Source organism: Mesoplodon densirostris, chromosome 6, assembly GCF_025265405.1.
Source record: "Mesoplodon densirostris isolate mMesDen1 chromosome 6, mMesDen1 primary haplotype, whole genome shotgun sequence".
Lineage (NCBI taxonomy): Eukaryota > Metazoa > Chordata > Mammalia > Artiodactyla > Ziphiidae > Mesoplodon > Mesoplodon densirostris.
This window is the reverse complement of record NC_082666.1, coordinates 78,195,454-78,222,436: the sequence shown is the minus strand read 5'-3', so window position 1 is coordinate 78,222,436 and position 26,983 is coordinate 78,195,454. Positions and strand designations below refer to the sequence as shown.

At 42.0% G+C, this 26,983-nt stretch overlaps 1 protein-coding gene across 10 annotated transcripts in view; it reads right to left on the bottom strand.

Annotated features, from left to right (window-relative positions):
* The window catches only part of MAMDC2 (MAM domain containing 2), a 445,245-nt gene that overhangs the window by 86,358 nt on the left and 331,904 nt on the right, over positions 1 to 26,983 (bottom strand). For all 10 annotated transcript variants that reach the window (XM_060102277.1, XM_060102275.1, XM_060102278.1 and 7 more), the window contains 2 exons: positions 2,480 to 2,751; positions 900 to 984 (listed from right to left, as the gene is read on the bottom strand). In XM_060102277.1, coding sequence (XP_059958260.1) covers positions 900 to 984; positions 2,480 to 2,751 — 357 coding nt within the window. The remainder of the gene's footprint in view (positions 1 to 899; positions 985 to 2,479; positions 2,752 to 26,983) is intronic.

Sequence of the window (26,983 nt, the reverse complement as noted above, 5' to 3'; positions counted from 1 at the left end):
GACTTTTAACGCCTCACAGCCACATAATCCCGGAACCCAAGCTCCACAGCTGGGCTCCAGACTCTTCCTTAAAAGACTCCCTTAACAGTGTGATTCTCACTTCAAACACTACCCAGCCTCTCGCCTTTGCCTGGACACACTCTGTGCTGTCCACCCACTATGGGGTCTGCCCAGAAAGAGCGCTTTCCTTCCTACCCTGCTCCTCCACCTGACTAAATTCTAATCCTTCTTGAAACTACGGCTCAAATGCATCTCCTGGATTCAGTCCTGTCCGATTTTCTCCCCTCCTCCCTACACCTCCACAGCACGGCTTGTCCTTCTCCAGCAGGATTTGTCATATACAGAAACAGCTTCAGTAGGAGGCAAATGGAAGGTGAGTGACCTCAGGACATAGAGTATGTCTGCTTTTGATGCCCTCTCAGAAGCTGGCACAGAAGAGGCACCTATCAACCCTGCTCAAGTGGAATCTGAGTGACAACTGTGAGTATAAAGACATAGCAATGGTGTGTAAGAGAGAAATGGAGCAAAGTGAGGAAAGAGGTAATACAGAGGTAACAGGATGCCTCCTTTCTGGCAAATGCTACAAAAAGCTGAATTTTCAGCAAACTGGATGTCATGTTTATTAGAATATGTTGAGCTTAAGGCAGCAGCTCAGGTTACAGTCGCTGCATCTACTTTTCTTTCATCAACCCAGTCAGTCGAGGCAAACTCTAATGAGCCTTCCTCTGCTAAAGACAGAGAAACATCATACAACACTCAAGTGATGCAAAATTCAAAATGCACTGCATGGTGTCATTTATAAAATGCCCTGCCTTTCAGATTGATTCAATTCCCTCTGGCAACAGGAGATTTTAGAAAAAGATGCATGTTCTGATGCAATGAAAAAGAAACCCACTTACCGATACAGTAGCCAGTTGTCATCTTGATTTCAAAGAGTGCAATGCTGGCTGTATTTCCATGTCCTAGCACACCTTCTATTAAAATCTGTACAACACATGGAGGAGAAGGGAGTTAGAGTTCAAAACACCACGTGTCCTTTATCAGTATTTCAGCTACTTGTCAGGAGCTGTTCAGTGATTCAAGGCAAAATGAGATTGTTTGTCTCGGCTCATTGCTATAGGACACCAATCTCATGATGGACTTTACTGAAAGAAGGTGTGTGTGTGTGTGTGTGTGCATGTGTGTACACAAGCTCATGCACATATTCTCAGAACTTTGAGGTGAGCAAGGAGTCCAATGAGAGCTCAGAGCCAGCTGTCTTCCATCGTAAGCGCAGCCACCACCTTCTCCGGTGCTTGTGGTGGCACCAATTGGCTGCAGATGGAGAGGAGAGCTTGTGTCCCTGGGGAAATCCATTGTGAGACTAGCCAGGAACTGAAGGCAGAGGGCTCAGAGGGGAAAAAAAAATCCCTTGCAGGAGGAGGTAGGAAGTGCCATTTGACTAGTGGTGGGGGATTTCTGCATGAGGTGGAAGAGGCTCAAAACTCATCTTGTAGTTTCTATATTGCTAAAAATTTGAAAATTTTACATAAAGAACAAAGAGAAGCATAACAACTTATGTGGCTGATTTCAAGCACTGTTCACAGTAGGTCCTGCTTCTGAAAATATTTGCTTCTCCTTATGTGATTTTAGTCCAATGTTTTGCAGCTATGCTGGTAGATTTAGGGTGTGATACACTGTCCGGAGGATGCTGTGAAATAGGGAACTCAGACCTTCAGTGCTCCTTCCCTTAATCCACCCTGCTGCCTGATGGGAGGGACTACAAGCAGACAGGGAATGTAGGAGAATACCGTATTTCGAAGCTTGTTGAGGAAGAAGAGGTATGGGATAGGGAACTGAAAAGGGGATTAGGAATGGAGAATGTTTTCTTGAAGGCTCCGCTTTGTCCCCCATGACATGTTCTCACTAAATATCACACTTCATGGCCGAGTTCAGATTACATCTTCCTTCCCTGCCCCAATCCACATCCAACTTTATCTTACTTTCTCTACCTTATTTTCCCATTACTTCTGATGGAACAACTTCCATCTCTGAAAAGGAATCAGAACATGTCCTTTAAGTATCTTTCCTCTTTCAATGTATTTTCATTTTATTTATTATAGTTAAAGTCTTGTTCAAAATTTATAGCCAACAAACCATTAGGAAGACAACATGAACACATACCACACATAACTTAGGAGGATGAAACAAAATGATAAGAAATGAGACTGCTCCCTAAAGCCCACTGGAAAATAAATTCCCATTGAAGAGGTTGGTTTGAGCCCCTTTTAGAGTCTTATAGAAATCCCACTTAAAAACACACAAAACAAATCTGGGAAGAAGCTCTTTTAAGGAATAAACAAAATATTAATTTACTGATATTTTTCTATGATGCAACTCCCATAAAATGTCACATCCTAACTTCAATGGCAGAAGATTTCATAAGATCTTAGAATAGCATAATGCCACATAAGAAGCCCTGCACATAAACTCTACCTACCTTGAATTTCTTGGAACTGTTTTGCAAGTCCAAGCTGGCTATGAGCCAGCTGTCCGAAGGTTCCTTGGCTGACCAAAGCAAGCGATCAAAGCTTTCATCGTCAAATCTCACATAGAGGTTCAGCTGGCTGGGCTCTGATGGAGACACCGAAGATGTGGTTATCTGGTAGACCAATCGGAGGCAGCTCCATTCCTCAGCCTGTAGATCAGAACTCAGCAGCACGGCTTTCTCCCCCTGCTTGGCAAAGGAGGTGTCCACATAAATGTAATGGCCTGGAAAGAGAAAGGGACACAGAGAAGAGATCAATCTTCTGCTCACAACTCAGGAAAATACACAACTGTGGTCCAGTCAATCTGAGGGCAGATACTGCCTGCAGATGCATTTTGTGGGTCCACTGAATGTTGCCTGAACATGGGGTCTCTGCTTCTGGTGAAAAACTAGAAGGTCTAGTAACACTGAGGCTACTTGCACATGACACATGACAATGACAATCCAGAGCTGAGGAGTGCTGCCTCTTCAGAGGTGCTATGTGGGCTCCATTTTGCCATAATCCCCACCACTCCCTATAACCTTCTGCCATTGAAGCCAAGTATCTTTTGCCCTATTATCACCTTATAACAGGCCCATTTAGCACATTGCATTCATCTTCCTGGTCTCCATAGGCATATGAGTTTGAGAACCCAGGCTAAGGGGCTTCAGAACCTGAAGGAGCAGCATTCCTCTACTGGAGTCAGAATGCCTTGGTGGATCCCTTCCCTTTCCATAGCTCCCCTCATCCCTAATGACTCAATCTGCATTTGACTTGCCTCATTATTGTAGACTAAATTGATTTGGTTACCTTAGATCTTAGAGCCTAGGCAGAAAACGTTCATTGCAAGTTCATTAGGCATAAGACTCTCCTCCTCTAGACTCTTCCATGACCGAATCTCATAGTTATGATAAGTAAGTGAGAAAGTACATGCAAAACAGGTAGGACAGGGCTTGAAAATCAGTAGACACACTGGGGCCAGCAATCATTATTTCCCTCTCCTCCCTTGTCCACTTCCTTGCTCCCTCCTTCCTCCCCTTCCCTTCTGTCCTCACCTTCCCTTTTCTCCCATCCCTCTCCACTCCCTCCTCCTTTCCCTTCCCTCTCTTCGCTCCTCCTCCCTCCTCCTGCCCCCTCTCCCCTTATCCTCCTAATATTGACAAGGGGTGCTCTGCTGGCTACAGTAGGCTGTAAAATAGCATTTCTATGACCAAAAAAAGGGGTTGGAACTGAGAATTCTCACTTGAGCCTTCCAAATCTAACTCTGGTCATTGGCTTCCTTAACGGTGATCTGATCTGCCTGTGGGTCTTCAGGACCCTCTGCTTTTCTGACCTGCACCCTCATGCTTGCTCAGAGGTTCCCATATTCATGGCCAGCATCTAATATGCAGTCTTCTGTCACATGACCACCCATCCTACCCCTTGCATTTGGGGCTTCCCAACACTAAATTCTTACTGGAAAGGACCTAAAAGGCCTCTTTGCTTGATGTTCTTCAGCCCCTCTTCCCACACTTGTTGCCCCAAATGCTGATCCCAGCCCCATCCTGTGGCAAGTGCAGATAGGCCAGTGGCAGCTCAGCTGATGACCACCCTCACAGTTAAGGAACAGTTAGGGCGTTGTCTTCAAGGAGCCTCACTTGCCTGTGGAAGCTTTCAAGATCAAGATCTATTTCCAGCTGGCAGTCTTCTCAACATAGCAACCACCCACTGGGTGCAAATACAACTGCTTCTAGATGCCAACCCAGGCACCCTCTGTGGATAAACCTGGCCCTTGCAGTAATCACCAGCAACACCATTACCTCCTAGGTACAGCGAACACTCATTATGAACCAGGTGCTGCTCTAAGTGCTTCACATATATTTACTAGCTGTGGGGTTTGTTGGGTTTTGAAGCACTAACTAAGCTGGGGTTCTTTTTTTTTTTTTTTTTTTTTTTTTTTGCAGTACGCAGGCCTCTCACTGTTGTGGCCTCTCCCGTTGCGGAGCACAGGCTCCAGACGTGCAGGCTCAGCGGCCATGGCTCACGGGCCCAGCCGCTCTGCGGCATGTGGGATCTTCCCGGACCGGGGCACGAACCCGTGTCCCCTGCATCGGCAGGCGGACTCTCAACCACTGTGCCACCAGGGAAGCCCCTAAGCTGGGGTTCTTGATGCCAACCCTTTTTTGAAACATAATATTGCTTCATTGTGACATGAGGGAATGAATAAGCACCATCCTCCTTGTCCCACTCTGCTACTACCCCAAAAGAAGGGACTCTAAGCAGACTGGTAGTGGGGTGGGGTGGAGATGGGAATTGATGGAGATCCTGAGAGCACTTCAAACCTTTTCTGAGGAAGTAGAGGGTTGGTACATGGGATATAAAAGAGGAAAGAAACAAAGAAAGTCTGTGCTGTGTCCTATGGGTGTTTACATTGCATGCCAACTTGGTTGCCATATGAGGCCCACTTCTCCCTGGGACACTTGCCCAATTTCTCTCCCTCTTTCCTTTCCCCATTCTAGAAGGGAACAACTCACAGCAGGGGCTCTCAAACTTGAGCCCAGAGTCACCTGGAGGGCTTGTTCAAACCCAGATTGCTGGGCCCACTCCTAGAGTTTCCGATCCAGTAGGTCTGGGGTGATGCGGCACATCTAACAGACTGCATTTCTGAAAAGTTCCAGGTAATGCCGATGCTGCTGGTCTGTGGGTCACAATTTGAGAACCACTGATTTACACATCTGACAGGGAAATAGGACTCATTCTCAGGACACTTCTTATTTATCAAAGAAAGGTCAGGCATGTAAGTACTGATAGCACGCAAAGGAGGGAGGAAATAGTTTTACATGGAGGTAGAACTCAAACTTAAGTAACTGTGTGTTATAGTAGCTCAATGAGTACATCTACTGGTGATTATCTTGATTTTTCAGTGAATGCCATAAAAAATCTTTCTTGACATAATCTTTTATTATATCAGATTTTATTATAAGTATATGCTAATGCTCTTATGTTAAAAATCCTTTGAGAGCACTCAGTATATAAACTGTATTATTTTAAATACCATGATGTTATACAGTATGAAAGTTAATGCTATTTATTGAGTGATTTTGACATCTTGGCCATAAATATTGGCTGTTTCAAATTATTGAGATTTTACATGCAAATTACAGACCTCAAAATCGCTCTTAGGTCATGCTGTGTGGATATGCCTATTAGCTGCATTACAATCCATTCAAAGATTTAGCCACCCAAGTGATTTTGCATCCACTCAGCAGAATAATGCATTTTCCTAGATCAAATAACTAGCTCAAGAGCTACCCACCTCCACTACCACTGCCAATCTCAAGACAGATTTTCTTAATTAATCACTACAGTTTTTTTTTTTTTTTGCTCAGCCTGGATATAGCCTCAGAATCCTTCTAAATACAGTGTTCCATGTAATCACTACCAATTAATCTGAACTGGCACCTAAGCTGGAACTATTTCTTATCCTTGCTTGTGGTCAGATTACATCTTGTGGTCATATTAGAGCCAAACTGAACTAGAAGGAATGTGGCACATTTTGAAGAGCTTTTAGAAAATTAAGAAAGAATGAGGAAGATACTGATATCAGGGATGGTGCCTTTCCCTGGACTGCCACTAATAAAATTGCTATTCTAGAAAAAATTGATAATGTTTTTGGTGAGTTGTTTTTCTCTCTTACTTTTTTAAAAATAATCATTTCAATAAATAAATGGGACCTAATCAAACTTACAAGCTTTTGCACAGCAAAGGAAACCATAAACAAAATGAAAAGACAACCTACAGAATGGGAGAAAATATTTGCAAACAATGCAACTGACAAGGACTTAATTTCCAAAACATACAAACAACTCATACAACTCAATAACAACAAAAAACCCAAACAACCCAATCAAAAAATGGGCAGAAGACCTAAAAGGACACTTCTCCAAAGAAACATACAGATGGCCAGTAGGCACATGAAAAGATGTTCAACATCACTAATTATTAGAGAAATGCAAATCAAAACTAAAATGAGGTACCACCTGACACCAATCAGAAAGTCTACAGAGATGAGCTTCAAGATGGCGGAAGAGGGCCTTCCCTGGTGGCGCAGTGGTTGGGAGTCCGCCTGCCGGTGCAGGGCACACGGGTTTGTGCCCCGGTCGGGGAGGATCCCGCATGCCGCGCAGCGGCTGGGCCCGTGAGCCACGGCCGCTGAGCCTGCGCGTCCGGAGCCTGTGCTCCGCAATGAGAGAGGCTACGGCATTGAGAGGCCCACGTACCGCAAAAAAAAAAAAAAAAAAAAAAAGATGGCGGAAGAGTGAGATGTGGAGATCCCCTTCCCCCCTACAGATATATCAGAAATACATCTACACATGGAACAACTCCTACAGAACACCTACTGAACGCTGGCAGAAGACCTCAGACCTCCCTAAAGGCAAGAAACTCCCCACGTACCTGGGTAGGGCAAAAGAAAAAAGAATAAACAGAGACAAAAGAATAGGGACGGGACCTGCACCAGTGGGAGGGAGCCGTGAAGGAGGAAAGTTTTCCACACACTAGGAGCCCCTTCGCGGGCAGAGACTGCGGGTGGCGGAGGGGGAAGCTTCGGAGTAGCGGAGGAGAGCACAGCAACAGGGGTGCGGAGGGCAAAGAAAAGAGATTCCCGCACAGAGGATCAGTGCCAACCAGCACTCACCAGCCCAAGAGGCTTGTCTGCTCACCCGCTGGGACGGGAGGGGCTGGGAGCTGAGGCTCGGGCTTCGGTGGGAGCGCAGGGAGAGGACTGGGGTTGGTGGCGTGAACACAGCCTGCAGGGGGTTAGTGCACCACGGCTAGCCGGGAAAAAGTCTGGACCTGCCGAAGAGGCAAGAGACTTTTTCTTACCTCTTTGTTTCCTGGTGCGCGAGGAGAGGGGATTAAGAGTGCTGCTTAAAGGAGCTCCAGAGACGGGCGCGAGCCGAGGCTATCAGCGCACACCCCAGAGACGGGCGTGGGACGCTGGGGCTGCTGCTGCCGCCGCCAAGACGCCTGAGTGCGAGCGCAGGTCACCCTCCACACCCCTCTTCCGGGGAGCCTGTGCAGCGCGCCACTGCCGCGGTCCCCGAATCCAGGGACGCCTTCCCCGGGAGAGCGGACGGCATGCCTCGGGCTAGTGCAACGTCACGCCAGCGTCTGCCGCCGCAGGCTCGCCCCGCCTCCGTGCCCCTCCCTCCCCCAGCCTGAGTGAGCCAGAGTACCCGAAGCAGCTGCTCCTTTAACTCCGTCCTCTCTGAGCGAAGAACAGACGCCCTCAGGTGACCTACACGCAGAGGCGAGTCCAAATCCAAAGCTGAACCCCCAGAGCTGTGCGAACAAAGAAGAGAAAGGGAAGTCTCTCCCAGCAGCCTCAGGAGCAGTGGATTAAATCTCCACAATCAACTTGATGTACCCTGCATCTGTGGAATACCTGAATACACAACGAATCATCCCAAACTGAGGAGGTGGACTTTGGGAGCAAGAATATATATATATATTTTTTCCCTTTTTCTCTTTTTGTGAGTGTGTATGTGTATGCTTCTCTGTGTGATATTGTATGTATAGCTTTGCTTTTACCATTTGTCCTAGGGTTCTGTCTGTCCTTTTTTTTTTTTTTTTTTTTGCACAGTTTTTAGCACTTATTATCATTGGTGGATTTGTTTTTTGGTTTGGTTGCTCTTTTCTTTCTTTCTTAAAAATATTTTTTAAATCATTTTTTATTTTACTAACTTTATTTTATTTTACTTTATTTTATATTATCTTCTTCTTTCGTTCTTTTTTTTTCTCCCTTTTATTCTGATCCGTGTGGATGAAAGGCTCTTGGTGCCCCAGCCAGACGTCAGGGCTGTGCCTCTGAGGTGGGAGAGCCAAGTTCAGGACACTTGTCCACAAGAGACCTCCCAGCTCCGTGTAATATCAAACGGCGAAAATCTCCCAGAGATCTCCATCTCAAAGCCAAGACCCAGCTCCACTCATCGACCAGCAATCTACAGTGCTGGACACCCCATGCCAGACAACTAGCAAGACAGGAACATAACCCCATCCATTAGCACAGAGGCTGCCTAAAATCATAATAAGGCCACAGACACCCCAAAACACACTGCCAGACATGGACCTGCCCACCAGAAAGACAAGATCCAGCCTCATCCACCAGAACACAGGCACAAGTCCCCTCCACTACAAAGCCTTCAAAACCTACTGAACCAACCTTAGCCACTGGGCACAGACACCAAAAACAACGGGAACTACGAACCTGCAGCCTGTGAAAAGGAGACCCCAAACACAGTAGGTTAAGCAAAATGGGAAGAGAGGGAAACACACAGCAGATGAAGGAGCAAGGTAAAAACCCACCGGACCTAATGAATGAAGAAGAAATAGGCATTCCACCTGAAAAAGAATTCAGAATAAAGATAGTAAAGATGATCCAAAATCTTGGAAATAGAATGGAGAAAATGCAAGAAACATTTAACAGGGACCTAGAAGAACTAAAGAGCAAACAAAGAGGGATGAACAACACAATAAATGAAATTTAAAATTCTCTAGAAGGAATCAATAGCAATAGGAAGAAGAACGGATAAGTGTCCTGGAAGATAAAATAGTGGAAATAACTACTGCAAAGCAGAATAAAGAAAAAAGAATGAAAAGAATTGAGGACAGTCTCAGAGACCTCTGGGACAACATTAAATGCACCAACATTCGAATTATAGGGGTCCCAGAAGAAGAAGAGAAGAAGAGAAAAAGAAAGGGACTGAGAAAATATTTGAAGAGATTATAGTTGAAAACTTCCCTAATATGGGAAAGGAAATAGTTAATCAAGTCCAGAAAGCACAGAGAGTCCCATACAGGATAAACCCAAGGGGAAACATGCCAAGACACATGTTAATCAAACTATCAAAAATTAAATACAAAGAAAACATATTAAAAGCAGCAAGGGAAAAACAACAAATAACACACAAGGGAATCCTCATAAGGTTAACAGCTGATCTTTCAGCAGAAACTCTGCAAGCCAGAAGGGAGTGGCAGGACATATTTAAAGTGATGAAGGAGAAAAACCTACAACCAAGAATACTCTACCCAGCAAGGATCTCATTCAGATTTGATGAAGAAATTAAAATCTTTACAGACAAGCAAAAGCTAAGAGAATTCAGCACCACCAAACCAGCTTTACAACAAATGCTAAAGGAACTTCTCTAGGCAGGAAACACAAGAGGAAGAAAAGACCTACAATAACAAACCCAAACAATTAAGAAAATGGTAATAGGAACATACATTTCGATAATTACCTTCAATGTAAATGGATTAAATGCTCCAACCAAAAGACATAGACTGGCTGAATGGATACAAAAACAACACCCATATATATGCTGTCTACAAGAGACCCACTTCAGACCTAGGGACACATACAGACTGAAAGTGAGGGGATGGAAAAAGATATTCCATGCAAATGCAAATCAAAAGAAAGCTGGAGTAGCAATTCTCACATCAGACAAAATAGACTTTAAAACAAAGACTATTTATTACAAGAGACAAAGAAGGACATTACATAATGACCAAGGGATCAATCCAATAAGAAGATATAACAATTGTAAATATTTATACACCCAACATAGGAGCATCTCAATACATAAGGCAAATATTAACAGCCATAAAAGAGGAAATGGACAGTAACACAACCATAGTAGGGGACTTTAACACCCCACTTTCAGCAACAGACAGACCATCCAAATGAAAATAAATAAGGAAACATAAGCTTTAAATGACACATTAACAAAATGGACTTAATTGATATTTATAGGACATTCCATCCAAAAACAACAGAATACACATTCTTCTCAAGTGCTCATGGAACAGTCTCCAGGACAGATCAAATCTTGGGTCAGAAATCAAGCCTAGGTAAATTTAAGAAAATTGAAATTGTATCAACTGTCTTTTCCCACCACAATGCTATGAGACTAGATATCAATTACAGGAAAAAATCTGTAAGAAATACAAACACAATGAGGCTAAACAATACACTACTTAATAACCAAGAGGTCACTGAGGAAATCAAAGAGGAAATCAAAAAATAACTAGAAACAAATGACAATGAAAACACGATGACCCAAAACCTATGGGACGCAGCAAAAGGAGTTCTAAGCGGGAAGTTTATAGTAATACAATCCTACCTTAAGAAACAAGAAACATCTCAAATAAACAACCTAATCTTACACCTAAAGCAATTAGAGAAAGAAGAACAAAAAAACCCCAAAGTTAGCAGAAGGAAAAACATCATAAAGATCAGATCAGAAGTAAATGAAAAAGAAGTGAAGGAAACGATAGCAAAGATCAATAAAACTAAAAGCTGATTCTTTGAGAAGATAAAATTGATAAACCATTAGCTAGACTCATCAAGAAAAAAAGGGAGGGCTTCCCTGATGGTGCAGTGGTTGAACGTCCGCCTGCCGATGCAGGGGACACAGGTTCGTGCCCCGGTCCGGGAAGATCACACATGCCACGGAGCGGCTGGGCCCGTGAGCCATGGCCGCTGAGCCTGTGCGTCCGGAGCCTGTGCTCCGCAACGGGAGAGGCCCCAACAGTGAGAGGCCCGCATACCGCAAAAAAAAAAAAAAAGGAAAAAGGGAGAAGACTCAAATAAACAGAATTAGAAATGAAAAAGGAGAAGTAACAACTGACATTGCAGAAATACAGAGGATCATGAGCGATTACTACAAGCAACTATATGCCAATAAAATGGACAACCTGGAAGAAATGAACAAATTCTTAGAAATGCACAACTTTCTGAGACCGAACCAGAAAGAAATAGAAAATAGGAACAGACCAATCACAAGCACGGAAATTGAAACTGTGATAAAACATCTTCCAACAAACAAAAGCCCAGGACCAGGTGGCTTCACAGGCGAATTCTATCAAGCATTTAGAGAAGAGCTAACACCTATCCTTCTCAAACTCTTCCAAAATATAGCAGAGGGAGGAACACTCCCAAACTCATTCTACGAGGCCACCATCACCCTGATACCAAAACCAGACAAAGACGTCACAAAGAAAGAAAACTACAGGCCAATATCATTGATGAACATAGATGCAAAAATCCTCAACAGAATACTAGCAAACAGAATCCAGCAGCACGTTAAAAGGATCATACACCATGATCAAGTGGGGTTCATCCCAGGAATGCAAGGATTCTTCAATATATGCAAATCAATCGATGTGATACACAATATTAACAAATTCAAGGAGAAAAACCAAATGATCATCTCAATAGATGCAGAGAAAGCTTTTAACAAAATTCAACACCCATTTATGATAAAAGTCCTCCAGAAAGTAGGCATAGAGGGAATTTTCCTCAACATAATGAAGGCCATATATGACAAACCCACAGCCAACATCGTCCTCAATGGTGAAAAACTGAAACCATTTCCACTAAGATCAGGAACAAGACAAGGTTGCCCACTCTCACCACTACTGTTCAACATAGTTTTGGAAGTTTTAGCCACAGCAACCAGAGAAGAGAAAGAAATAAAAGAAATCCAGATTGGAAAAGAAGAAGTAAAGCTGTCACCGTTTGCGGATGACATGATACTATACATAGAGAATCCTAAAGATGCTACCAGAAAACTACTAGAGCTAATCAATTAATTTGGTAAAGTAGCAGGATACAAAATTAATGCACAGAAATCTCTTGCATTCCTATACACTAATGATGAAACATCTGAAAGTGAAATTAAGAAAACACTCCCATTTACCACTGCAACAAAAAGAATAAAATATCTAGGAATAAACCTACCTAAGAAGACAAAAGACCTGTATGCAGAAAATTATAAGACACTGATGAAAGAAATTAAAGATGATACTAATAGATGGAGAGCTATACTATGTTCTTGGATTGGAAGAATCAACATTGTGAAAATGACTGTACTACCCAAAGCAATCAACAGATTCAATGCAATCCCTATCAAACTACCACTGGCATTTTTCACAGAACAAGGGCTAAAATTTCACAATTTGTATGGAAACACAAAAGAACCCAAATAACCAAAGTAACCTTGAGAAAGAAAATCGGAGCTGGAGGAATCAGGCTCCCTGACTTCAGAGTATACTACAAAGCTACAGTCATCAAGACAGTATGGTACTGGCACAAAAACAGCAATATAGATCAATGGAAAAGGGTAGAAAGCCCAGAGGTAAACCCACGCACATATGGTCACCTTATCTTTGATAAAGGAGGCAAGAATGTACAGTGGAGAAAAGACAGCCTCTTCATTAAGTGGTGCTGGGAAAACTAGACAGGTACATTTAAAAGAATGAAATTACAACACTCCCTAACACCATACACAAAAATAAACTCAAAATGGATTAAAGACCTAAATGTAAGGCCAGACACCATCAAACTCTTCGAGGAAAACATAGGCAGAATACTCTATGACATAAATCGCAGCAAGATCCTTTTTGACCCTCCTCCTAGAGAAATGGAAATAAAAACAAAAATAAACAACTGGGACCTAATGAGACTTAAAAGCTTTTGCACAGCAAAGGAAACCATAAACAAGATGAAAAGACAACCCTCAGAATGGGAGAAAATATTTGCAATTGAAGCAACTGACAGAGGATTAATCTCCAAAATTTGCAAGCTGCCCATGCAGCTCAATATTAAAAAAACAAACAACCCAATCCAAAAATGGGCAGAATACCTAAATAGACATTTCTCCAAAGAAGATATACAGATGGCCAACAAACACATGAACGAATGCTCAACATCGTTAATCATTAGAGAAATGCAGATCAAAACTACCATGAGATATCATCTCACACCAGTCAGAATGGCCATCATCAAAAAATCTACAAACAATAAATGCTGGAGGGTGTGGAGAAAAGGGAACCCTCTTGCACTGTTGGTGGGAATGTAAATTGATACAGCCACTATGGAGAACAGCATAGAGGTTACTTAAAGACTAAAAATAGAACTACCATACGACCCAGCAATCCCCCTACTGCACATATACCCTGAGAAAACCATAATTCAAAAAGAGTCATGTACCAAAATGTTAATTGCAGCTCTATTGACAATAGCCAGGACATGGAAGCAACCTAAGTGTCCATCAACAGTGAATGGATAAAGAAGATGTGGCACATATATACAATGGAATATTACTCAGCCATAAAAAGAAACAAAGTTGAGTTATTTGTAGTGAGGTGAATGAACCTAGAGTCTGTCATACAGAGTGAAGTAAGTCAGAAAGAGAAAAACAAATACCGTATGCTAACACATATATATATAATTTTTTAAAAAAAGAAACGTTCTGAAGAACCTAGGGGCAAGACGGGAATGAAGACACAGACCTACTAGAGAATGGACTTGAGGATACGGGGAGGGGGAAGGGTAAGCTGGGACAAAGTGAGAGAGTGGCAGACATATATACACTACCAAATGTAAAATAGATAGCTAGTGGGAAGCAGCTGCATAGCACAGGGAGATTAGCTCTGTGACCACCTCGAGGGGTGGGATAGGGAGGGTGGGAGGGAGGAAGATGCAAGAGGGAAGAGGTATGGGGACATATGTATACGTAAAACTGATTCACTTTGTTATAAAGCAGAAACTAACACACCATTGTAAAGCAATTATACTCCAATAAAGACGTTAAAAATAAAAAAGTCTATAAATAAGTAATGCTGGAGAGGGTGTGGAGAAAAGGGAACCCTCCTACATTGTTGGTGGGAATGTAAGTTGATGATGCCACTATGGAAAACAGTATGAAGGTTCCTCAAAAAACTAATAATAGAATTACCATATGATCCAGCAATCCGTCTCTTGGGCATATATATGGACAAAACTATAATTGAAAAAGATATATGCACCCCTATGTTCATAGCAGCACTATTCATAATAGCCAAGACATGGAATCAAGCTAAATGTCCATTGATAGATGAGTGGATAGAGAAGATGTGTTATATATATACAATGGAATACTGCTCAGCCGTAAGTAGTATGGCTACTTTGCAGCAACAGGGATGCAACTAGAGATTATCATACTAAGTGAAGTAAGTCAGACAGAGAAAGACAAATACCATATGATATCACTTATATGTGGAATCTAAAATATGATACAAATGAACCTATCTATGAAACTGAAACAGATTCAGAGACATAGAGAACAGACTTGTGGTTGTCAAGGGGGAGGGATCGACTGGGAGTCTCGGGTTAGCCGATACAAACTATTACATATAGAATGGATAAACAACAAGGACCTACTGTACAGCACGGGGAACTATATTCAGTATCCTGAAATAAACCATAATGGAAAAGAATATTTTAAAATGTGTATATATGTATAACAATCATTTTGTTGTTCAGCAGAAATTAACACAACATTGTAATCAACTATACTTCAATTAAAGAAAAAAAGAAAGAAAAAAATCATTTCACCACTTAGTGAGTTAATGAAGTTTCCTCTGTGTATGAAATATTTCATTTATTCCATCCTAATGAGATTGACAGCTGGAATTTAATCTTGGACATAATTTACATACAATAAAATTCACCCTTTTAATGCAGTTCAGTGTTTTTTAGTATACTCACAAAGTTGTGCAACCATTACCGCTATCTATTTTCAGAATCTTTTCATCCCCCCCAAAGGAAATTCCATATCCATTAAGAGTCATTCCTCATTTTTCCCTCCCCCTAGCCTCTGGAGACCACGAATCTACTTTCTGTGTATATGGATTTACCTATTCTGGAAATTTCATATGAATGGAATTATATAATACGTGGTCTTTTGTGACTGACTTCTTTCACTTAGCACAATGTTTTTGAGGTTTATCATGCTGTAGCATATATCAAAATTTCATTCTTTTTTGAAGCTGAATAATATTCTATTTTATGGATATATCACTATTATTTATCCCCTCCTCAGTTGGACATTTGTGTTGTTTCTACTTTTGACTAATATTAACAACGCTAATATGAACATTTTTGTGCAACTTTTTATGTAGACATAAGTTTCAATTCCCTTAGGTATATGCTTAGGAGTGAAATTGTTAGGTCATATGGTAACTCTACGTTTAACCCTTTGAGGAGCTGCCAAACTGTTTTCTGAAGTGGCAACACCATTTACATGTCTACTAACAGTGTATGAGAGTTCAACTTCTCTACACGTTCACCAACACTTGTTATTGTCCATCTTTAAAAATATTATTATAGCCATCCTAGTAGATGTGAAGTGGTATCTAATAGTGCTTTTGATTTGCATTTTTCTAATGGCTAATGATGTAGAATGTTTTTTCATGTGCTTATAGGCCATTTATATATCTTCTTTGGAGAAATGTCTATTTAAGTCCTTTGCTCATTTAAAAAAATTGGGTTATTTATCTTTTTATTGTTAAGTTATAAGAGATTCTACATAATCTGGATACTAGATTTTATCAGACACATGATTGGCAAATATTTTTTCCCATTCTGTAGGTTGTCTTTTTGCATTCTTAATGGTATTCTTTGAAGTACAGAAGTTTTTAATTTTGATGAAGTCCAATTTTCTATTTTTTCTTTGGTTGTGTGTACTTTTGGTGTCATAACTAGGAATTAATTGTTTAATTTAAGGTCATGAAGGTTTACACCTATGTTTTCCTCTAAGAGTTTATAGTTTTAGCTCTTACATTTAGGTCTTTGATATATTTTGAGTTAATTTTGGCCCATTAAATTGTCTGGACACTTTTGTTGAAAATCAACTGAGCATAGATATAAAGGCTTATTTCTGAACTGTCAATTCTAGTCCATTGATCTATGTCTATCCTTATGCCACTACCACATAGTCTTGCTTACTATAGCTTTGTAGTAACTTTGAAATTGAGAAGTGTGAGCCTTCTGACTTCATTCTTATTTTTCAAGACTGTTTTGACTATTCTGGGTCCCTTGCATTTCCATATGCACCTAAAGATCAGGATAGGATAGGGTAAGTTAAAATACCACAAAGTTCACTGTTCTTACTGATATTCAGTCGTTTTCCTTGAATAAATGCTCCTGAATATTGCAAGTCTTTGGCTAATTTCAAGTTCTTAAAAAGCTGACTTTGACAATTGTTGCCCATGTTTTCATTGCTTTTATGGGGAGAGGATTTTCTGAAGTCCTTACTCTACCATTCCTGCAGAAATCACTCCATTTCCCAACTTTTTAACCAGTAAGAATAGAAAACAATGCTTCAGAGATGTTAAACACAAACAAGAAAAAGGCAAAGGATGGCAGAAATCACATGTGGACTGGGTTGTTGACTATGACGCATGGGGCCAAGGGTCTGGGGGAGATTTACTAGCCACGGTGTTGGAAACATGATGACAGGAGGGGAAGGAAGGACCCTTTTCAAATACTGCTGCTTAGGTAATTTGAACTAATTTACGAGACAGTTATTGGAAATGATAAAAGCTTTATAAGGGGTCAGAAAAGGGCCATACACTTCCAAACAGATTTTGTTTTTAAAGTCAGCAGTCAAAACCAATAATTAAACCATCCTGCCAGAATGGTCAGGCTCCACATGCCTCAGGGTCTGAAGGTGTCTTCTAGTCACATGCAGGCATCAGAAAACAACAGAAAAGGCTTTTCTGTTTCAGTGAAGGCAGACATAAAAACTGAGTCTTGAGGTCATCCTCAAATGCTACACATACCTGCACAGCTCGAGCTCAATGTATTAATGACTTCTATTAGCCAAGCCACAGTGTGATGGGACTAAATCCCAGGCCATCACTATGGTGGTATGGCCAGGGCATAAATCACGAGGGACTTCTTGGTATCCCTGCAATTCTTTTTGCTAATGAATGTACTGTCATTCAGGTGTGATAATCATGCCGGGGTGACCATATGGAGCAGTGGTTGCAAAGCATAACCTTGGCTTAAAACTTCATCATGCATATGCTAAATGCGTCATCAGTTTCTTTACCTGCAAAATGGGAATAATAAACAGTGGAGTCCTATTACATATACATTCAACATTTGAGAAATCACTCAGTATACTTAGAAAATGACAAACCAACTAAAGCACTCCAACTAGTGCAACACATACATACTTGTATGAAATAAGTTTTTCATACGAATAGCCACTAAATGAAAGTTATTTTATATATCTCAACACAAAAAGGAAAATCGGCTGTGTTGTACATAGAAATGGTATAACATATAGAAAACCATGTATGCTATACTCTATGTATAATTTAAGGAACTTTCAAGGGCAATTTTGACGGTATCCAATTTTCACTTTTCATGCTGACTTTAGAATGTAAAGCTCAAGTGAGAAATGATTTCATATCTACAGAGTTGTTGTGGAAACCTGATGAAAATGATATATATAAAAATGCCTTGTAAAGTGTAATGTTAATCATTAATTATTTCTCTTCTCATCACGGCAGCAGGGGTGGGGGGAGTCCTTTAGTTGTTCAACAGAAAGAAATTTATATTGTCTTCTTACTTTTTTTCCACTATGGTTCAGAGGTGATATTTGTTCAGGTAACAGACCAGCAGCACATTCACAATGCTGACACGAGAACAGTCTTCATTCTTTTCAACTTAATTGACTCTGCTATTGAAATCTACACCTTTGTCCTCTTGAGTACTAGGGCTCTCCTGGCTGCCTATCCTCAGCAGTTCCCATCCTCACAGCTAAGCCCCATGGCTCTCACCCAGGATTAACCACCATCTGAAGTAGAATTCAATATATTTACCCTTGATATCGTTCTGGCTGAAACCTTGTGACCCAGGTCTGATAATGATGGCTACATCTCTGTTTGTTTAGCTCTTAGTGTCTCACATGTCTAAGACAAGGACACTGCCTTCTTTTTGGCAGCTTCCTTCCCAGGGCTGAAGTCCAGTCCCTGAACTCAGGCAAGGATCTTCTCGCTAGATTTCCTGAATGCCCTACTGCTTGCCTGTCTGGATTGGGCCCTGTCTATGGAAGCAGAGTGGTTAAAACTCTGGCTATCGGGCTTCCCTGGTGGCGCAGTGGTTGGGAGTCCGCCTGCCGATGCAGGGGACGCGGGTTCATGCCCCGGTCCGGGAAGATCCCACATGCCGCGGAGCGGCTGGGCCCGTGAGCCATGGCCGTTGAGCCTGCGCGTCCGGAGCCTGTGCTCCACAACGGGAGAGGCCACAACAGTGAGAGGCCCGAGTACCACAAAAAACAAAAAACAAAAAACCAAAAAAACCCCCAAAAACTCTGTGGCTATCACTCCAGCCAGATGTTGGTTGAAATCCCAAACACACTACTTACAAATCATGTCACTTTCAGCCAGTCACTTATGCTATCTGAGACTCACTTTCTTCACAGGTAAAATGAGGATGCTAAAATACCGACTTTGCAGAGTTTTAAAGAAGATTAAATAAGATTGGCTCTTAGCACAGTGCCCAAGGGCATGTGGTAAGCTCTTAATGAACGTTAGGTCTTAGTTTTCCAAAGATCTGATCAGCATGGTTTTCCTGATGGCTAGCCCATCTCATCTGCTCGAACCGGACCTCCCTGATATTAACTGCTACTAGTTCTGCCTGCGGCCCATCGTCTTGCCCTTCTGACACCAACTTCTGCCCACTGTACAGAAGATCCATATGCAGCTGTATCCATTCTCCCTAGTGCCTGCTCTACTACTCTGGGCACATCTTTTTCTAGGTCCCAGCCCCTCCCAGTCTGTCGCGTCCCATTGCCCAACTATATTTTCTGTTGACAATCATCTTTAGGCTCCACCAGCTGATCAAAGCAGCCTGGACAACAATACATGCAAAGCATCTGGCAAATGCTCATGAGTATTTTGCAAAGAACCAGATTCCTTTCATGGAGAGAGGAGGCTTCCATGAAACTGCATCCTGAATTATGTATCAGCCATCAGCTTACATTTTGAAGGAGTCTTGCTTTCTTTGCACATCAAAGATTTTGCAAAAATTAAAAAGCATAGAAAATGCAATGGGTATAGGGGTTCTCAAAAACAGTTGATTGTGTTATTAGAAAATAAATGGTATAGCATTCCCCAAATGTAAAAACTGTATTAAATATTTGTTAATCAATCAGATTGACAATTATTTATAAATGTACAGGTTACCTCTGGCAGAAGAATGTTCTGTTCTGAAAATATCTAAGAAAAATCACAAATGTCTCTGACTTACATAAACTATTCTCACCTTCTGTTTGAAGTTTCCAACTTTACTATTATCCTCTATAGTTGTTTAGTAAATCACTGTATGAGTATAATTTTGATCATATGAAAATGAAGATAGCTTTCAAGAATTCATCTCGGACTTCCCTGGTAGCGCAGTGGTTAAGAATCTGCCTGCCAATGCAGGGGACACGGGTTCAATCCCTGGTCTGGGAAGATCCCACATGCCACGTAGCAACTAAGCCCGTGCACCACAACTACTGAGCCTGCGCTCTAGAGGCTGTGAGCCACAACTACTGAAGCCCACATGCTCCACAACAAGAGAAGCCACCGCAATGAGAAACCTGCGCACCGCAACAAAGAGCAGCCCCTGCTCGCCGCAACTAGAGAAAGCCTGCAGGCAGAAATGAAGACCCAACACAACCAAAAATAAATAAATTAATTAAAAAAAAAAAGAATTCATCTCAAATCATCTGTTAAGAAACAAAGTTCAAAGGGGACTATAGCATTCATTGCACTGCAGGCACATACATTCTTCTCTCTTAATCCTGACGAATGAGCCTGTCAGGTGGGAATTACCACTTTACAAGGGAGGAAACAGAGCTTCACGAAGGCTAATTCAGCAGTCCAAGGTCACAGCTAGTAAATGAAGGCTTGGCTCCAAGTCCATGCATTTCCCTCTGCTCCATGCTGCTTCCAAATATTTCCCTGTATGTCTCTTTATTAATTTACCTTTTCATGATTGTACTAATCTTCCTATGTCAGGAGAGCAAAGTTTTCCTCCTTTTCCTTACACTGGGATCCTGAAGGGATGGATATTTTTATATGGTAGCCCATATAGACTTTTCTACAAATGCTATTCCTGTCCATAACACAGTAAGCAGATGAACTTTTCTATCACATTGCCTCACATCTAAAAGGGTTTTAAATACATAGTTTTCTAAAATTAGGGCATGCCTTATAATTGACCCACAGTAGGGCACCTTTCCCCCACCAAAAGGATGTTAACAAATAGATGGTTAGAATGAATGAATACAGGATAAGTTTTTGCACCTGCACTCTGGTTAGTGACAGTGGACAGAGAGACCCCACAGTCTTGGGCTCAGAGGACCCTAGCCAATTTCACCTATAAATATTGCTGGGAAGTGGGGAGCAGGGCAACATGGAAATGAAGGGTTTTCAAGCCACTCAGATTGAGGGCAACATTGACAGACCAGAGACCTGTAAGTACAAGGTACAGCCCAGAATTTCAACCCAGTGTCTTAATAAGTACTTACTAACTTATACAGAGCAGAAGGCACCATGTGTGTTTCTCATGGGTAATCCATTTCCATGCTGTATTTGGACCCCTAGGTGCCAGACCACAGGGTGCTCTGTACTGTCTAACATAAAACAAGTCCATCAGGCTCCCAATCTCCCTGCTGGGTTAGAAAGGATCGTTCTACAAATTTTGCAAGTCACATCTGTTTTCAGTCAATGTTTTTGATGGGAATAGCTTCCTTTCTTCTTTTTTTTTTTTGCCATATGAGGTCCTTAATAATGACACACAGGGCTTCCCTGGTGGCGCAGTGGTTGAGAGTCCGCCTGCCGATGCAGGGGACACGGGTTCGTGCCCCGGTCCGGGAAGATCCCACATGCCGCGGAGCGGCTGGGCCCGTGAGCCATGGCCACTGAGCCTGCGCGTTCGGAGCCTGTGCTCCGCAACGGGAGAGGCCACAAAAGTGAGAGGCCCGCGTACCGCAAAAAAAATAAAAAATAAAAGACAAAGTTTCAAGAAACTTCTCATTTCCATTCAATGAAACTGCACGAACCACCTGGCTTTTGGTTAGCTTCAGTGGATAAGGAGATGAATGAGATTTAAGAGGCATGAGCTTCAATCTAAATCCTCCCAGAAATCAATATAGCAACGGTGGTTGATTTGTAGCACAACTTTATAGACCAGACCTGCTTCTGAAATGCAACTTATGGAATAATCTATAATTGAGAAGTGAGTAGCATTTGCAGTTTTATTTTGGTCCCAAGTGGTAAGAAACCCCTCCCAGAATGAAACCTTCCACGGTGCAGCAAAGAGGCTCTCACGTTAGGGAATATTTCAAATATCACTTTGCTTAAGGAAAAAGGAAAGCCTGCATTTAAAGAGCAGCATAAAATTGCCACATACAGGCTTCAGTACCATCCCAGCACACAGGGCTGGGGCAGGGCGAACCCTTTTCCTTGATGTGGAAATTGATTTTTCAGTTTTCCCAGTATTCATTTATAACTATTTGCTCCTCTCACTGAGGGAGCCAGGGCAATGTTTTTTACTGCAAACTTCTGTAGAAACTTAATATGTGGGGCTGGAAGGAACCTTGATGTGCAATAGTGCCATGGAAGGCTTTTTCATCGATGCCACTTAGGATTAAAATTGAAGAAAACTGTGAGGCCCAGTGCAGACCCACTCAACAGTGTCACCATCGACAACAGTGACACCAAACCAACAGTGTCACGTCTGCTCTGGTCCTGGGAGAAGGCCAGGGTGGAAGATAGGATCCAACTTCTTCCTCTAATTGATTCAGCAACTTCTCTCACATCTGGGGTGTTTGGCTTTTGGGGAGGAAAGGGAATTTCCACAGGAAGTTTGTGGCACTTTTTACCTTCGAAGTGGCCCTTGTTAATAAAATCTCACGGGAGCAGCATTAACCTCTCTGACCCCCTCTTAGTCTTAAAATGCTTTTTTCCTCTGAATTCCTTGATACCCTTTGTAGTAGTTTTGCTCTTACCTTCTACTTCTGGGTCTTCTCTGTGGGGATTTCCATCTTTGTTTGTCTCTTCAGGGTTTGTACTTCACTGGGTCTGGGTCTGGTTTCTCTACTCTGATGAGTCTTCTTCATTGTGGCAGGAACTGCTAATTACACACCCAGTATCTCTGCTTCCTCTCTTAAGAACCATAATTTGATGGGGCTGCCAATGTACCCAGGCATGACATTGCTGTTGCCATGACACCCCTGCACATGGAGGTGGCCAATGACTGAGTTCTAGACAGAGATGTAAGAGAAAGTTGTTGGATGGGGCTTCCAAAAAAGCTCCTTAAAGAGGGCGTCAGTCAGCTGGCCTGTCTCTTTTGTCCTTCTCCCTTCCTTCTTCTTCCTGTCTGAGGTGTGGATGCAGCAGGTTGGAGCTGCAGTGGCCATCACAAAACTAGGACGTGCAGAGGTAACCGACTCATCCCAGGTAGCCTGGGACTTTCCTGGTTTTAAAATGGGAAGTCTCATGTCTGGGGAACCCCTTCAGTCCCAGGCAAACCAACACAGTTTGTCAACCTAGCAGGCAGCCCTGAGGATGGAAGCCATTGCTGTGTGTAGGGCAGAAACCCAGAAAGAGCTGGATATTCTTACTTATATTGTCGAGTCTTCTAAACATTCTGACTTCCTACCTCTGCACTGTTCATTATGAAAGAGAAAAACAAATCTCAGTTTAAACCACCGTTACTTAGTCTTTTTTCTGCTGCAGGCTTCCAAACTACCTGATCCACCACTCCTATGTCTTCCAGCGTAATTTTTACACAGGTGATTCCCAAGTCTAGTTCACCAACTGGGTCCCTTATTAACCTCCGAACCCATACATCTAACTTCCTGCTGGGTGTCTCCATTTGGACACGTCATAGACACAAACTCCTCTCTTCCTTCAAAATCCTGCTCTTCCTCTATGTTCCAAATCCAAGTGAATGGAGCCCTGACTATCCAATGACCAATCGAGAAATCTCAGTATTTTCATTGATTCCTCCACCTCCTTCCTTCTCCAAAATTGTATCACTCTTGATGACTTAACTTCCTAAATTTCTCTCACAGCCATCCATTCCACCAAGTTCCCTCCACTGCTCCAGTCTGGAACACCATCTTTTGTCTATATTGTTGCCAGAGACTCCCAATAGGTCTTATTGCTTCAGTCTTGCCCTACTCGAATCTGATCTCCACACTGTGTCCAGAGTGTTACTTCTACTGTGCCTAACTCATCATATTACTTTCTGGCCTAAAACACTTGATGGGTTCCCCACTGTCCTTGATTTATAAGGCCCTGTTTTTCTGACTTTCATATTTTAACCACCACACTCTTTTCACAGTCTACATGGCAGCCACAGAATTTCTTTTAGTTCTGCTAAGCTAAGGCATCACATACTCTCTTGCTTCCAGGCTTTCTCACATGCTATCTCCTTTACTTGGGATGCTTTTTCATCGGCTTTCCTTCATACGTTTCACTCCACTACTTCCTGCCTCCTTTCCTAGGTCACTCACCACCACACGTCATTAAGGTCTTAGCTTAACTGAGCCAAAAAGTACAGTTGTGCAATGCACAACCTAGACAACTGTACATGGTGGTCCTGTTTAAATACTGTCTTTTCCAGCAGCCTTTGCTAACCTCCACCTCCAAACCTGGTTAAATGTCTCTTCTAAGTCTCTTTTAATGTCAGTATTAAAATTTTTATTCTTTATTTTTTGATTATTTGTATTCCTCACTAGGCTTTAAGCATATAAGGGCATATACCACGTCTACCTGCTTCCTTGTAGATACTTTCTATATTTTAAAATAAATGGGTAATGCCGCGGAGCAACTAAGCCTGTGTGCCACAACTACTGAGTCTGCGTGCCACAACAACTGAAGCCCGCGCACCTAGAGCCCGTGCTCTGCTGCAAGAGAAGCCACCGCAATGAGAAGCCTGCGCACCGTAAGGAAGAGAGGCCCCCGCTCGCCACAACTAGACAAAGCCCATGCACAGCAACAAAGACCCAATGCAGCCAAAAATAAATAAATTTATAAAATAAAATAAATGGGTAAACTCCTTCCTAATGATAGATAGAGTTATGTTTACACATAAAGGACGCATTAAAAGTTTTTATTATGGAGAGTTCTCATTCGGTTTGAACTTCATAAATTACTCAATTTACTATTATTCTGGAAAATATGATATTTAATGAAAGCTGTAACTTCACTGGCAACTCACACCACACTTAATATTTTCACATATGCTCCCACTGTTAATACTTTCTGAAACACAAATTCTCATTATGTCAAGACACATAAAGGATTGTTAAAGTGTATAATTCTTTGCCTTCCTGGAATGCAGAGTCAGTGAGAAGCATTCAGGAAATGTTTCAGTGTGTGACATTTCTAGATTAAAGAGAGCTATAGTTTTTTTTTTTTTTTTTTTTTTTTTTTTTTTTTTTTTTTTTTTTTTTTTTTTGCGGTATGCGGGCCTCTCACTGTTGTGGCCTCCCCCGTTGCGGAGCACAGGCTCCAGACGCGCAGGCTCCGGACGCGCAGGCTCAGCGGCCATGGCTCACGGGCCCAGCCGCTCCGCGGCATATGGGATCCTCCCAGACCGGGGCACGAACCCGTATCCCCTGCATCGGCAGGCGGACTCTCAACCACTTGCGCCACCAGGGAGGCCCAGAGCTATAGTTTTATCAGCTTCAAATTTCAAGGAGTTCCCAAGTGCAGGGGTCAGCAATACATCGGGAAGTGATGAGGTCAGCATTGCTCAGATGTCCCGAATGTCATTTTCGTTCCCCCTGACAACAGGAAAATTATTCTTATATCCTGGCTAACACCGCAAGAGTAGTCTTAATTAAAAGATTACGAAACATTAAGCCTAGCAAAAGTAAAACAAATGCCAGGAGGCAATCTCCAGTGTAAACAGTACGCCAACATTTGAAGCCACTACCACAGATGTTTGCTTCACTCTTTTTCACAGGGTCTGGGAAGGGCGTAGCCTTGAACATTTTTGGCCCCATGGCAGTTTTAGAAGAGAAGTTTACCTTAGCAACTACCAACAGAAAACCAAGAGGTGAGCCCACAGTGAAAGGTCATGGGGTATTTGGAAAGGGAGTTACACTTTACATAGTATTTAATAAAGAAGTACGAAAATATAAGAAAAGGCTGCGTTACCAGATAGTGTTTGTTCTACCAAAGACCAGTTCTCAGAACACATTTTCCACTACATGAATTGCCAAATACGTAAGATATTCCTTGGAAACTTGCAAATGTCCCTCTATTTAAGATAAAGGAAATGCAGAGAGCGATGACATCAGGGGATGGGTATGCATAGGTAACTGGATTCTCTCTTCAGTTTCCCTGAGTGTACCTGGAAGGAAAAAAGTATTCTTCTTCCATGGAACATACATTCATTTACAAGGAAGTTTTCTTATTTTGACTTACAAGAGACTCTGACTCTCTATCTTACAGTTTTGCTAATAATAACCACAGAAAGCACAGGTGAATATTTTTGCTTAGGCATTATGCAAGGCAATTTTGTCAAACAAAAGGAGTTATACACATTCTAGCTTCATTCAAACCAGAATAAAATAGGAGTGCCTATGAAAATTTCACCACAGTACAGGTAAATAAATAAATCTGAATTTAAACAAATATTTATACATATTATATATATATATGTGTGTATAGATATACATATCACTTTTATTTGCACTTCCTCACTTCAAATTCTGCATTTTACACCTATTATAAAGTATTAAAGCAAGTAGGAACAAGAATGTTCAACTTGAAATTATAGCTCTAGAGGTAAACACATTTTCTTTTGTTGCCCTACAGAGAAGATACAACTTTCACTGGTGTGAGCACAATAATAGAAAGAGGAGTTTAGATGAAAGTAAACCCCATAATATCTGTAAAATGAGTGATCTCATCTAGATTTGTGGCTTCTTTTTGTTTCTCTAATATAACTGAACACAGATGTCCACCTATTAACAGAACAAAGAAAAGTGGCTGTGACTGTCGGGTGGGTTGAAGAGTTTGATACAGTCATTTATGGTCCAGGGCAATTTTACCTATCAACTCTGTTCCCTTCCAATCAACCTCCTTTCCAGGGGCCCTAAAACTTGTCCTCAGGACCAGGTGTGGACACCCTGGACTTAGACAGTCTTGAGTCTCCACAGCACAGCAGTCTAGTACACTACTGACCAGAGCCACTCCCCGCACTGCCCACTCCAAGCTGGACTCCTGCTCCTTTCATTGTCTGTTTTATCCAGTTAGCTGGGTGTTGGGTCTAGTGCACGCATTCATTCTCTAAATGTCTATGTAAGTAACCACATTCACGCTGGCTGAGAGCTTATTTGCCAAATAGACTCTATTGAGTTTGAGAGCCAACATGCTTTACGCTCCTTCTAAGCCAGGAGTTCTTAACCCTGGGTGCACCTTGCAATCACCAAGGGAGACCCGGGTCTGCAGTGTAGTCTAGACATCAGTCCAGGTCCTGAGGAACCCCTGCATCCTGGACAAATTGGCCTGGTTGGTCACCCTACTAACAGTAGAATTTTCAGAATCCCCCCAGGTGATCTAAAGTCAAGCCAGGCTTGAGAAACGCTCATCTT